This window comes from Somniosus microcephalus, chromosome 8, assembly GCF_052327205.1.
Source record: "Somniosus microcephalus isolate GS21.2 chromosome 8, FLI_Smic_1.0, whole genome shotgun sequence".
NCBI classification, from domain to species: Eukaryota; Metazoa; Chordata; class Chondrichthyes; order Squaliformes; family Somniosidae; genus Somniosus; species Somniosus microcephalus.
In genome coordinates this window covers 258,396,340-258,411,302 of record NC_140994.1, presented here as the reverse complement: position 1 = coordinate 258,411,302, position 14,963 = coordinate 258,396,340, and the positions used below count along the sequence as shown (strand labels likewise).

The 14,963-nt window shown below is 43.0% G+C and overlaps 1 protein-coding gene and 2 pseudogenes across 1 annotated transcript in view; all 3 read left to right on the top strand.

Annotated features, from left to right (window-relative positions):
* Positions 1-7,711, top strand: part of LOC147114282 (uncharacterized) — a 39,777-nt gene extending 32,066 nt beyond the window's left edge. Inside the window, exon 3 of the mRNA XM_085996102.1 lies at positions 7,613-7,711. Within this exon, the coding sequence (XP_085852228.1) occupies positions 7,613-7,711 (99 nt within the window). The remainder of the gene's footprint in view (positions 1-7,612) is intronic.
* On the top strand, positions 6,646-10,422 carry LOC147114281 (protocadherin-10 pseudogene; annotated as a pseudogene).
* Positions 10,423-10,774: 352 nt separating this feature from the next.
* On the top strand, positions 10,775-14,464 carry LOC147114280 (protocadherin-10 pseudogene; annotated as a pseudogene).
* The last annotated feature ends 499 nt before the right edge of the window (positions 14,465-14,963 follow it).

The following is a 14,963-nucleotide window of genomic DNA, read 5'->3' as shown; positions in this document are numbered from 1 at the left end:
CTGTGCACTTCTTAGTTCCCTACTATTTATTGTGTATTCCCTTGTCTTGTTAACCCTCCCCAAATGCATTACCTCGCACTTGTCTGGATTGAATTCCATTTGCCACTGTCCTGCCCATCTGACCAGTCCATTGATATCTTGCTGGGGCACAGGCACCAGTATTGGGACAGGGTGGAACTGTACCATTGGGATGGGCTCCACCTGAACTGGTCTGGGGCCAGGGTCACAGCAGAAAGGATAAATAAGGTGGTCACAACTACTTTAAATTAATAAATGCGGGGGGGGGGCTCAGGGGGAAATTACAATACAAATAGTAGTTCAAAAACAAACGAAAGGGGAGAGAGTAGAGTGGCAGTCAGAAATTGTACTTTAGGCACTGCAGGTAAAGGGAAATCTAAAAGATGTAAAGTGATTAAACGAGGAGAGAGACATAAGAAACATGTAAATTAAGCATCGGAGCTGAATGACCGGCTCGGGTGTATGAGCTAAATAAGCGATCTTTATACAAATCCATGGAGTATAAGGAATACATTGAATGAACCGCAGGCACGAATTCAAATTGGAGGTTATGACATGGTAGCCATTACTGCGACTTGGCTGCAGGACTGTCAGGACTGGGAACTAAAAATACCAAGTAATAAGGATTACAAGTCAGATAGGGAAAATGGCAGAGGGGGAGGAGTCGCCTTAGTGATTAGGGATGAAATCAATTCAATGTTAAGAGAGGATTTAAAGAGAGGTAAGCAGCCAATGGAGACCTTATGGGTTGAATTGCGAAATAGCAAAGTACATAAAACTGTACTGGGAGTTGTGTATAGGCCCCCTGGTGGCAGCTCTGAAGAGCGAGATTGTATAAATGCAGAGATTTGACAAGCGTGTAGTAGAGGCAGAATGGTTTTAATGGGGGTTTTTAACTTTCATATAGATTGGGAAAAGCAGACTAGCACCTGTCAGAAAGGTAGTGAATTTCTTGAGTGTGCCTGGGATAGTTTGCTACAACAATATGTCCTCGAGGCAATAAGGGGGAAAGCCATGTTAGATTTAGTAATGTGTAATGAGCTAGATTTAGTTAACAGACTAACAGTACGTGAACATTTATCCAATAGTGATCATAATGGCCCAGAAATTCGGGCTGGTGGCTTCCGACCTGCACTTACCTTGCGCGCCGGCAGTTGAGTTGTAGGGCCCCATGGAATTCCGCTCCGGGGCCTGGCCCAGCTGCCGGCGCGCTGTGCTTGCGTGTCCCAGAGGCGTAGTTAGTGCGATGCATCCCCTGGGATCACGTGAGCCATGGACAGCCAATCGGAGGAGGGAAAAGCCCATTCATAAGATTGACAGGAAGACCTGTCAAAACTTATAAATACTACGGGCCCCAAAATAGCAGTAAACCTTCAAAAAAAAAAAAATTTTAATCACACTTTTTAAATAAACTATAAATTACATTAAATAACTATTTTAAACAATAATTTAAATTTTTGAAAAAAATAATTTTATATTCTAACGGGGCTGAAAATAAACTTACCTTGCTTTAAAGTATTTAAAAATAATAAACCTGTGGAAAAAATGTTTTAATTTTAATTAATTGACCACTTACCTTGTAAAAAGCAGGCCTTACGCCTGCTTTTTAAACGTGTAAATCCTGCAGGCTTACCCTCCCGGGAAAACCTGAAAAAAAACCTAAGTTCAAAGCGCACGCGCAGCCTCCCCTGCGCGTGCATTCGACCTCTGAACCTCTTCGTTCAGAGGATCGGGAGTGCCGGTTTCCCGCGCGTGCGCAGTGCATGCAGAAAACCGGCACTTCCATTCAGCCTACGGGTGAGTACCCCGTGCGTACTCACCCGTGGAGACACGAATTTCTGGGCCATTATGATCGAGTTCAAAGTAGTGCTTGAAAGGGAGAAATGCAAAACAACTTCTAAGATTCTAGATTTAGGTGAGGCCGACTTCAATGGGATGAGGCAGAGCCTGTCCAAAGTAAACTAGGTAAATCTGTTAATGGGTAAAACGACAGACGATCAGTGGGAGACGTTTAAAAAAGAATTTAACTTGATACAGAACCAGTTGATACCACTGAGGGGCAAGAGCTCTAATTGCCAAAAAAAAGCCATCTAAAGAGGTCAGGGACAGCATAAAACTAAAGGAAAGGGCATACAAAAAGCAAAAAAAAAAGCAGAGATCCTGGCTTATGGGAAAGATACAAAGAAGAGATAGTAAGAGCTACAAAAAGGGAGTTTGAAAAGAAACTTGCAAGGGATATCAAAATCAATCTGAAGAATTTTTATCGTTACATTAGGAAAAAGAGGGTGGTCAGGAGCAATGTTGGCCCCTTAAAAACTGAAAGTGGTGATAATGTCAATGACAATGGGGAAATGGTGGATAAGTTGAACAATTACTTTGCATCAGTATTTACAGTAGAAGAGGATAGCATGCCAGAAATCCCAAAGTAACTAATATTGAATCGGGACAGGGACTCAATAAAATTCACGTAGGTAAAATAACAGTAATAAAGAAAATAATGGCACTAAAGAGTGACAATTCCCCAGGTCCAGATGGTTTCCATTCCAGAGTTTTAAACGAAGTAGGTGAGCACATTGCAGATGCCCTAACTTAATCTTCCAAAGTTCTCCAGGTTCAGGAACCGTCCCTTCAGATTGGAAAATTGTGCATGTCACTTTGCTTTTTAAGAATGGCAGGAGAGGGAAACCTAGGAATTATAGACCAGTTAGCCTGCTGTGGGGAAATTGTTAGAATCTATATTAAGGATAAGATGACTGAACACCTCGAAAATTTTCAGTTGATCAAAGAGAGCCAGCATGGATTTGTGAAAGGTAGTTCATGCCTGACAAACCTGATTGAATTTTTTGAAGAGTTGACTAAAGTAGTGGACAGGGGAATGCCTGTGGATGTTAATTATATGGCCTTCCAGAAGGCATTTGAAAAAGTCTCACATAAGAGACTGTTATCTAAGGTAGAAGCCCACGGAGCTGAGGGCAAATTATTGACCTGGTTAGGATATTGGCTGAGCAGCAGGAGATAGAGAGTAGGGATAATGGGTCGGCACTCAAATTGTCAGGATGTGACTAGTGGTGTTCTGCAGGGATCCGTCTTGGCGTCTCAACAATTCACAATATTTATTAATAACTAAGATGATGGTACAGAAAGTAATATATCCAAATTTGCCGATGACACAAAGATAGGCGGCATTGTAGGCCATGTAGATGAAAGCATAAAATTACAAAAGGATATTGATAGATTAAGTGAATGGGCACAACGGTGTGCAAATGGATTTAAACGTAAGCAAATGTGAGGTCATCCACTTTGGAGCTTAAAAGGGTAGAACAGGGTACTTATTAAATGGTAAAAAGCTATCAACAGTGGATGTCCAAAGAGACTTGGGACTTCATGTAGATAGACCAGTACAGGTGCAGAAAATAATCAAAAAGTCTAATGGAATGCTGGCCTTTATATGTAGAGGACTAGATATTGTAGATAGAAATAAACTATTTCCAGTAGTTGGCGATTCTAGGACTAGGGGGCATAGTCTAAAAATTAGAGCCAGACTTTTCTGGACTGAAATTAGGAAACACTTCTACACACAAAGGGTTGCTGAAGTTTGGGACGCTCTACTGCAAATGGCAATTCATGCTAGATCATGAATGGCCTACTCCTGTTCCTGTGTTCCTATGTTCCTAATTTCAGTGGGTGACAATGGATCTGGCCCGGATAAATTGGAATCAAAGATTGGCAGGTAAAACTGTAATCAAACTGCCTTTAAAGAGGAGATGGTTCAGGTACAGTCGAGGTATATTCCCACGAGGGAGCATATGGCAGATGTCAATTTGAAAATACTACTGAGAACCAGGCTGAATATAGAAAGTTCAGAGGGGAAGTGAAAAAGAAAATAAGTGGGGCAAAGAGAGAGTATGTGAATAGATTGGCAGCTAACATAAAAAGGAATCCAATAGTCTTCTATGGGCATGTAAACAGTAAATGGGTAGTAAGAAGAGAGGTGGGGCAGATTAGGGATGAAAATGGAGACCTATGCATGGAGGCAGAAGGCATGGCTGATGTATTAAATGAATACTTTGCATCTGTCATTACCAAGGAAGAAGATGCTGCCAAAGTCATAGTGAAAGAGAAGGTAGTTGAGATACTGGATGGGATAAAAATTGATAAAGTGGAGGTACTAGAAAAGCTGGCTGTACTTAAATTAGATAAGTCACCAGGACCGGAAGCAATGCATCCTAGGATGCTGAGGGAAGTAAAGGTAGAAATTGCGGAGGTACTGGTCATAATCTTCCAATCCTCCTTAGATATGGTGGTGGTGCCAGAGGACTGGAGAATTGCAAATATTACACCCTTGTTCAAAAAGGGTGTCAGGATAAACCCAGCAAGTACAGGCCAGTCAGTTTTACCTCGACAGTGCGGAAGCTTTTAGAAACGATAATCCATGCTTTTAGAAACGATAATCCATGCAAAAGTAACAGTCCCTTGGACAAGTGTGGATTAATTAAGTAAAGGCAGTACGGATTTGTTAAAGGCAAATCGTATTTAACTAAATTGATTGAGTTTTTTTAATGAGGTAACAGAGAGGGTTGATGAGGGCATTGTGCTTGATGTGGTGTACATGGACTTCCAAAAGACGTGTGATAAGGTGCCACATAATAGGCTTGCCAGCAAAGTTGAAGCCCATGGAATAAATGGACAGTGGCAGCATGGATACGAAATTGACTAAGTGACAGGAAACAGAGAGTAGTGGTGAACGGTTGTTTATCAGACTGGAGGAAGGTACACAGTGGTGTTGCCCGTGGTCGGTACTAGGACAACTGCTTTTCTTGATATATATTAATGACATGGACTTGGGTGTACAGGGCACAATTCCAAAATTTTCAGTAGAAACACAACTTAGAATAGAGGACAGTGAGGAGGATAGTGATAGATTTCAAGAGGGCATAGACAGGCAAGTGGAATGGGTGGACACATGGCAGGTGAAATTTAACTCAGAAAAGTGCGAAATGATACATTTTGGTAGGAAGAAAGAGGAAAGGCATATGAAGTAAAGGGTACAATTATAAAGGCAGTGCGTGAACAGAGAGACCTGGGGGTATATGTGCACAAATCATTGAAGGCGGCAGCGCAGGTTGAGAAAGCAGTTAATAAAGCTAACGGGATCCTGGGCTTCATAGAGGCATAAAGTACAAAAGCAAGGAAGTTATGATGAACCTTTATAAAATACTGGTTCACAGAATCTACAGTGCAGATAGAGGCCATTTCGGCCCATCGAGCCTGCACCGACACATATCCCACCCTATCCCCGTAACCCCATGTATTTAATCCCCTAACACTAAGGGTCAATTTATCATAGCCAAATCAACCTAACCTGCACATCTTTGGACTGTGGGAGGAAACCGGAGCACCCGGAGGAAACCCACGCAGACACAGGGAGAATGTGCAAACTCCACACAGACAGTCGCCCGAGGCCAGATTTGAACCCGGGTCCCTGGCGCTGTGAGGCAACAGTGCTAACCACTATGCCACCGTGCCCCAGTTCGGTCTCAACTGGAGTATTGAGTCCAATTCTGGGCAGTGCACTTTAAGAAAGATGTGTAGGCCTTAGAGAGGGTGCAGAAAAGATTTACAAGATTGTTTCCAGAGATCAGGGACTTCAGTTATGTGGATAGACTGGAGAAGCTGGGGTTGTTCTCCATAGAGCAGAGAAGGTTGAGAGGAGATCCGATAGAGGTGTTCAAAATCATGAGGGGTCTAGGCAGAGTAGATAGAGAGAAACTGTTCTCATTGGTGGAAGGGTCGAGAACCAGAGGACACAGATTTAAGGTGATTGGAAGAAGGACCAAAGGCAGCATGAGGAAAAACTTTTTCAAGCAGCAAGTGTGTCGGATCTGGAATGCACTTCCTGAAAGTGTGGTGGAAGCAGACTCAATCGTGGCTTTCAGAAGAGAATTGAATAAATACCTGAAGGAAAAAAGTTGTAGTGCTACGAGGAAAGGACGGGGGAGTGGGACTAGCTGATGTGCTCTCGCAGAGAGCCGGCATGGGCTCGACGGGACGAATGGTCTCCTTCTATGCTGTAACCTTTCTATGATTCTATGATTGAAATTGCAACTGTTGCACTATATTATCCCTGCTAGGATCTAGTTTCTGAGTAGTTTAGCTGTTTGATTCTCTTAGACCGGCATCTGCATGCCTTTGTTACGAATATTGCAGTGGTTTTAGGGTTAAACATTATGAATTACTCATCTAGCATATATCAGATTGTGATGAGTACCAGGACATATTCGTTTGATGTCAACTGAATCGATGTGAATGTATTTGGAAAGGGATGAAATGACATAACTCAACTTTGTCGGCCGATCCAGATTTACGTATTGTCTTTAGAGCACTTGCTTGATATTCTGCTCAATCGGTGTTGTGCGAACGTGCACTGCTTGGGTTGGAATGTCTTGAAGTCTCAAGAGATGTGAGACAGATATATGGATCCTGCTTCAGCACGTCCATGATCCAGACTTAGGAACCAACACCTTATATAGCATCTGATTGCGCATGAACAAACTAAACTGAATAATGAGACACCCAGTATGCAGGGAAGGTTTCATGCTAGTATTAGAAAAAATCCTTAGAGAGAAAAATAATTGACCCTCAGATTATTGCTATTTGACGGGGGTTGCGACGCTCTTGAAGGAATCAAACCAAATGCAACTGATTTGGATGATGGGTCCAACAGAGTGACAGCGTAAACACACCCAAAATAATGATCCAGCAAGGTTCAACGGCGCTCATACACAGCTTCCATTAGATAGAAAAAATATTGCGATTTTTATCTTTTCAAGTGACCGCTTTTGATCGAGTTAAAGCAGAACGTGCTAGGAAATTATTCTGGGGTTCGAGACGTGACAGGGTTCGGTCATGAGGAATATTAATTCACAGAAGAGTGTCATTGTTTTCTTGGAAATCTCTCGACTTGGAGCAGCTAGAACCCTCAGATCCAAGTTCAAGCACAGGCCAGTGGAATCCCACCATGCCCCACAAAGTTTCAGCGGGTTTTGGTGTCCTTGGTCAGATTAACAAGTGCCCTGTCGTGGTGTTTGCATTGTACATACTTGGCTCATTGACAATAGAGACAGTATCCAGTTTCGCAGATCCAGAAACTCCTGTGGTCAAGTATCGGCTTCTGATGCTGATATGGGCCGGAATGCCCGTCTTTCAGATTTTCCAGGGTACAGAAATAGAACCTTTTACAATTATTTTCACAAAACAATGCAGATCTTAGGAACCCATTATATTTTGCGTTTGTCGAATAATTTTTAACTCTACAAAATACTGAAAAAACATTAAAAACATTTTTGGCTGCACAACTATAAATGCACTCTGCAGACGCCTGGGCGACAGTCTAGCTTTAAGAAATCAACAGCATTTTGATTGGTGGAGTGTGAATGTGCCTCCGTTCTCCAATGAGCAGCTGAGATGTAACTGAAGATCCTTGCTGGCCCCTTTTTCCTTCCCGTCTGCCATCGCAGACGAGCAGACGCAATGAGGACTGGGCAGCGAGCTGCTTAACGTTGCGTTAAATTTTGCACTTATTTCGAAATTCCAGAAGGATTTACAAGATTCACTAGATCATCTCAATGAACTTAAACCGAAGGGATTTTTACGTACAATCCAGCTCTTCTGCCAGGTAAACAATGAAGAATAACTAGGCCTCTTCGGAGTGATTATTGGACCGTGTTGCATCGTATGGAAGGAAATTTAAGTGCTTCGTACTGGAAATGCGATGTTATAAAATATTTTTTGTGTTCAAATGGCAGCTGCTGTATTTTGCATCCCCCTTATGGGACTTAGTTTCTGGGCACATATATTATTCGATTCCGGAAGAGCTGCAACCGGGTGCCTTTGTTGGGAATATCGCGGACGATTTGGGTCTAGATGTGAAGCAGCTCTCGGCTCGCAGTTTTCGGATTGTGGCTGGTGCCAGGAAACAGTACGTGGACGTAAATCAAGGTATTTTGTTTGTGAAGGAAAGAATCGACAGGGAACAGCTTTGTGAGTCAAGCCCCACGTGTGTGCTATCTTTAGAGGCCGTGATTGAAAGTCCCCTGAATTTGTACCATGTTGAAGTGGAAATTGTGGATATAAACGACAATGCTCCCAGTTTCCCAAAGAGCCCGTTCCGCCTTGAAATCTTAGAGGTTGCGGCACCGGGAGCGCGCTTCCAGCTCGAGTCCGCGCACGACCCAGACGTCGGAACCAACTCCCTGCAAACCTATGAGCTAATTCGGAACGATTATTTCATTCTAGACGTGCAGACACGCATTGAAGAAGAGCAAATTCCATTCTTAATGCTGGAAAAGCCTCTGGACAGAGAAAAGCAATTGGTCCATCAGCTAGTGCTAATCGCCAAGGACGGCGGGGTCCCTCCAAGGTCCAGTACAGCTCAAATAATAATCTTAGTAGAGGATGCCAACGACAACGCGCCTGTGTTTCCCCAGTCACTTTATAGGGTTAGCCTATTAGAAAATTTACCGAAAGGAACCTTAGTAATCAAACTAAATGCCATTGATTTAGATGATGGTTCCAACGGAGAGATAGTCTACTCTTTTAGCAGCCATGCCTCTGTTAGAGCCCGTGAACTATTTCAGGTGGATCCTAGGACTGGTGACATCAGGGTTAAAGGCAATCTGGACTACGAACAAAGCAGCGTGATTAAGCTCAACGTGCAAGCAATGGATAAGGGTCCTTATGCAACGCCCGTGTACTGCGACGTGTTGGTGAATGTTATTGATGTAAACGACCACGCGCCTGAGTTAACACTGACTTCTTTGTCCAGTTCAATTCCTGAGGATGCTCCTGCAGGGACCGCGGTGGCTCTGATCAGTGCCGCAGACCAAGATTATGGAGAAAGTGGACAGGTGCGATGTCACATACCAAATAACCTCCCTTTCAAATTAGAGTCTTCTGTGAAGAACTATTACAGATTGCTTACCGATCAGCGACTGGATCGTGAAAATATCGCCAGATATGACATTACTATCACATGCAGTGACGCAGGAGCCCCTCCTCTGGTATCCAAGAAAACTATTCAGGTGGAGATTTCAGATATAAATGACAATACACCACAATTCATGCAGACCTTATATACTGTACACGTTATGGAGAACAATGCTGTTGGGTCTCCTATATCCTCAGTGGCAGCCGTGGACGCAGATTTAAGGGAAAACGGTCGGCTGTGTTATTCTGTCCTGGAGGCTCAAATTCAGGGGGCCTCGGTGTCCACTTACGTCTCTATTAATTCAGACAGCGGGGTCATATTTTCTCGAAGATCTTTTGACTACGAGCAACTCAACAACTTCCAAATCCAAGTTCAGGCACAGGACTCTGGAGCCCCACCACTCACCAGCAACGTTTCGGTGGATATTATTGTCCTTGATCAGAACGACAACGCCCCGGTGATCGTGCATCCATTACCCGAGTTCGGCTCGACGGTATTAGAGACGGTATCTCGGTCCGCAGAACCAGGCTACCTGGTTGCCAAGGTATCGGCCACGGATGCTGACTCAGGACAGAATGCTCGTCTTTCTTATCAAATTGTCCAGGCTACTGACCCGGGTATTTTCACTGTTTCTCCAGACACAGGGGAAATCTGGACAATCCGCAGTATTAGGGGCGAAGATGCCATTAAACAAAGGTTGGTTATCTCGGTAAAAGACAAGGGAACACCATCACTTTCTGCGACAATGACCATCATCCTGTCAGTGCTAGAGGCCGATACGGAAATGATCTCTGATGCGAGCAATTTATCTAAAGATCCCGAGTTTGATTACAATACGGGCACTTTCTTAGTCATCTCTTTAGGGGCAATATCTACTATTTTCTTCGTGGTTTTAATCATCCTCTCTGTTAAGGTCCACAAGAACAGGAATGGTTGTGTTGGTCGCAGCTGTGTCCTGGGCGCTTGCCGTTGCTTTGAGGCAAGACATTCACTGAATGGAATTCAAAAAGCCAGTCGAAATCTTCAGATACCTCCGAACTATGTTGAAGTATTTGGGGGTGATCCACTTTCGCAAAGTTTCCGCTACGAGACGTGTTCGACGTTAGGTGCGGCCAAGAGCGACTTCATGTTTCCCAAGCCGTGTAATTCATCTGGAGTCAAGATTAACGTCAGAACTGGAACGAAGGACAATGAAGACGACCCCAAGACGTCCATTCCAGCAAATATTATAAATAGTGAGGTGAGGCACTGGCGAGATACTGCAAAATTATAATTCTCACTTTTTTGCGTTATTTTAGTTCACAAACATATCGCTTCCATAGAGACCCGGATACATTGTGATTGACGTAGGTTATATCACATTGGTTTGCAATCGAATAATCGGGATCACGACCAGTCCCATTAAATTACGTTTGCCACAGTCCAGTTGCATTGTGTTCCTCCGTTCCGCTTGGAAAATGAACATTTTGCAAAAAAAATGAAATGCCAGGTATACCCTTGTCTCAGAATGGGCAATATAGGATTAGCTAATTTCCAAACAACAGGTTCTAATTTTACCCACTTCGCGTTGACGTCGAGTAAAATGTAGCACTGAAATCACTTTTGGCTCTACAAAAATATAGGTCAAATTCCCCAAAACGGGAGTTAGTGGGAAATTAATAGCACTTTAATCAGCAGACATTAACATTAATAGTGCAATGAGCACTACTCTTCTGGGATTTACACTGGTGTTGCACTTATATTACAACTAACAGTCTCAGCTTGATAAGTATGCTGTGGGTTCCAGTCGGACATTACACTGCTTACTCTGCCTGGCTAGAGAAAGGATTCCTACTCCCAGGTCAGAGGTCTGGCCATACATGGCACAGGTCCTTTCCCCAATAGTTCAACCGTAATTGCGTGTGGCAGTGTCCGCACTGTCGAACCATTTTAATTAACTTCAGTGTGCAGGAGTCCCTTGGGGATTCGGTACCCGAATTTATACTAACTCTTTAATGTCATAGACAGGAGGAAATCCTCCCGTGGCCAGCTGTATAAAGCGCTCTAAGGTACATTGCTAGGCCATCTGTGAAAGAAACGTTAGTCTGGATGCGTTATACCTGATCTGGGAGGAGCTGATGCTGCCACTGGGTCCCTCAGCACGAATCACAGGACAAAGCTTAAAAAAGAAATAAGGTACCGTGAATCAAATAAAATTGAATGAGATAGATTTAAGACAGAAATAAATCAGAGTACTTCGTGAATCCGCGAAATCCAACTTTGTACCGTTATCCATTAACAGAAATGTTCTTATTCCCTGAGGTCCTCGTTGGAAAAGTGACCCTGAGGAGACCCATTTAAACATAATCTTAAGATAGAAATCGAACTAAATAGTAGTGATATAAAAGTATATTTGATTGTACGACACTGAATGCAATTTTGCATTAGTTGCAACAGTATTAATGATTGTGACGCACTAAATATGAATTTTACGCATACAAAAAGCAAAAGGAAGACGTGCAGTTATATAACGCCTTTCACGACGGCTGGACATCCCAGAGCGCTTTAAAGCCAATTAAGCACTTTTTGGAATGTTATTACTGTTGCAATATAGGAAATGCAGCCAATTTGCACAGAGCAAGGTCCCACAAACAGCAACATCATAATGGCCAGATAATTTGTTGTTTAGGATTTCGTTGAGGGATGAATGTTGGCCAGGAAGCCAGGAAGAACTCCCCTGTTCTTCTTCCTACAGTGCCACGGCATCTCTTACGTCCACCTGAGAGGACAGACGGGGCCTCCGTTTGAAAGACAGAACCGCCGACAGTGCAGCTCTCCCTCTGTACTGCTCTGGAGTCTCAGGAGTGGGGCTTGAACTCACAACCTTCTCTTATCTACCAAAGCATTTCAACTTTAAGACATGACAGCATTTGCATTGGTCGAGTGGGAGCGTGCCCTCGTTCACCAATGTGAAGCTACAATGTGATTGGAGATCTTGCCCCCCACCCCCGCACTCTCCACCTGCCAACACATTCTATCAGACGCAGTGTAAAATGGGATAGAGATGCGTATTCATTGATGGTTTTAGAAGAACATAGAAGGTTAATTAAAACAATGCAACGATTTTTAACCAGTGCGAGCATTTTTTTCTTAAAAGATACAGCTCCATGTCCAGTTTTTTAAAAAGAACTGACTTTATTTCAATGAAGTTTTGGGTTGATGCTGTGTCGTGCTAAAGCAATTTGAATGCCATAGGCTAGATCTGGCATATTGTAAAAACAATTGTTCAATGGGATATGTTGCGTTGAATGGTCCCCTGGTGGAATATAGTTTCTAAACAGATTCGGTATTCGATTCCTGAAGAACTGAAATTGGGTGCCTTGTTGGGAATATCGCAGATGATTTGTATTTAGAGGTAAAACAGCTCTTAGCTCGGGAGTTTTGGACTGTGAGTGTTTCCATGATGCAATGTTTGGACTTAAATGCACACAATGGGATTATGTATGTAAGGGGAAACATTGACAGAGAATAGCTCTGTGGGTGGAGCCGCACTTGATTATTGTCTTTGGAGGCTGTGATGGAATCATAGAATCATACAGTACAAAAGGAGGCCATTCAGCCCATCGTGCCTGTCTGGCTCTTTGAAAGGGCTGAATTAGTCCCACTCCCCGGCCCTTTCCCATAGCCCTGCAAATGTTTCATTTACAAGTATATATCCAATTCTCTTTTAAAAAATTCTGTTGAGTCAACTTCCATCAGTGCATTCCAGATCACAACAACACATTGCTTAAAAATTGCTCCTCGTCTCCTCTCTGGATCGTTTGTCAATTATCTAAAATCTGTGCCATTTGGTTACCGACCCTCCTGCCAGTGGAAATAGTCTGTCCTTAGTTACTCTAGCAAAACCCCTCATAATGTCGAACGCCTCTATTAAATCGCCCCTCAACCTTCTTTGCTCTAAGGAGAACAACCCCAACTTCGTTAGTCTCTCTGTATAGCTGAAGATCCTCATCCCTGGTCTAATTCTGGTAAATCCAATCTGCACCCTCTCCAAAGTCTTGATATCCTTTCTAAAATGTGGTGCCCAGAACTGGGCACAATAAAGTAGCTGAGATCTAACCAGTGATTTATAAGGGATTGAAAATCCATACAATCTGTATCACGTTGAAGTGGAAATTCGAGATGGAAATGACAACGCTCCCTGTTTCCAAAGAGCCAGTTCTCATTGAAGTCGCAGCGATTGTGACACCGGGGGTGCACATTGGCTGTTGCGCGCATGATCTATCCATTGGAGTCAACCCCTTGCTAACCTACCAACTGGTTGCTAACAATTACTTCACCCTAAATATAGAGAAAGTTGCCAGTTAGTGTCACTGAAAAGAAAGAAACAACCAACCCATAGGACATTGCTAATTGACAAGGATGGCGAGGTCCCTGAAAGATCTGGAACTAGCATCACGATGGCAGCCTGCTTTTCTGCAGTTAGTGTATATGCTTAGCTTATTAGAAAATCCACCCAAAGGGACTTTCATGGTCGCAATAAATGCCATTGACTGGGATGACGGTTCCAATGGAGAGATAGTGTGTACTCTTTCAGTAGTCACAATTCAGCTAGTGTCTGCGCACTGTTCGATCTCGATTCCAGAATGGTGAAATCAGAGTCAAAGGGAAAGTGGATTATGAAGCGAGCAAGGTTTACGAGCTAAATATTAAAGCAATGGACAGGGGACCGTACGCAACCACGGTGTACAATCGTGTGCTGGCCGACATTGTCGATATGAATGACAATGCACCTGAGATGACACTCGCGCCCTTGTCCAGTTCGGTCCCTGAAGATGCTCCACCAGATACTATGGTGGCTCTGATCAGAACAATAGATAAAGATTCCGGAGAAAATGGGCAGATACGATATCAAATTGAAAAAAACATTCCGTTGAAACGGGATACTTCTTTAAAGGATTACTACAGATTGCTTACCCAGGAGCTATTGATCGTGAAAGTATCGGGAAGTACGATATTACTGTCTTGTGCAGCAACAACGGAAAACCTTCTTTAGCCCCTAACAAAACAATTTGCGTGGAAGTGATAGACATCAATGACAGTGCACCAAGGTTTACAGAGCCATTATGTACAGCATAATATGTAACGAAAAACAAAGGGATAGGGGTTTCCATCTTCTCAGTGACAGCTTTTGATCCAGATATAAACCAAAACGATCGACTATCCCACTGTATAATGGAAAGTGAAGTTCAGGGAGTATCAGTATTCAATTATGTTCGGATTAATTCAAAGGATGGCATCGTATATTCCCAGAGATATTTTGACTACGAGCAGCTCAAAACCTGTCAGGTCTATACTCAAGTGCAGGACTCCGGACTCCCCTCACTCACCAGTAGCGTCTCGCTGGATATTATTGTCCTTGATCAGAATGACAACGCTCCAGTCATCTTGGACCCATCACCCGAGTTCGGCTCTCCCTAGCTCCTCTGCACTATTTTAAATCTAAGCATGTATGGTATATTTTATTTCCATAATCTTGCCTGCGAAACTAAATACGTCACATTTTTTGCATTCCATGAAATCTCCCACCTATTTTCCAATCCTGGTCGACTTTTGTCCTTTACAATAACTGTCACAATATGGCATACCGTCAGTTTGGTATCATCAGCAATTGTTGATGTTCTCTAAATTTGAATTATTGGGTGCAATTTTGAGCGCCTTACCTTCAAAGAGATATTAATGAGTCGGGTCATATTCATGGAAGAGTGTTAAATATGATTTATAGATTTTGGCTTTTATTATAAGAAAGATAAGGGAAGTTGAACTTGGCTTTGCAGAGAAAAATGATTGAAGTTAGACACGTCACAGGCTTTGAAAATATTGATATGGATGTGATTGAACCCTGTAAAATGCTGAGAGGGGTAGATAATAGCAATGCAAGCAGTCTACTTGACTTAGAATATGACCATAGAGTGTGCGT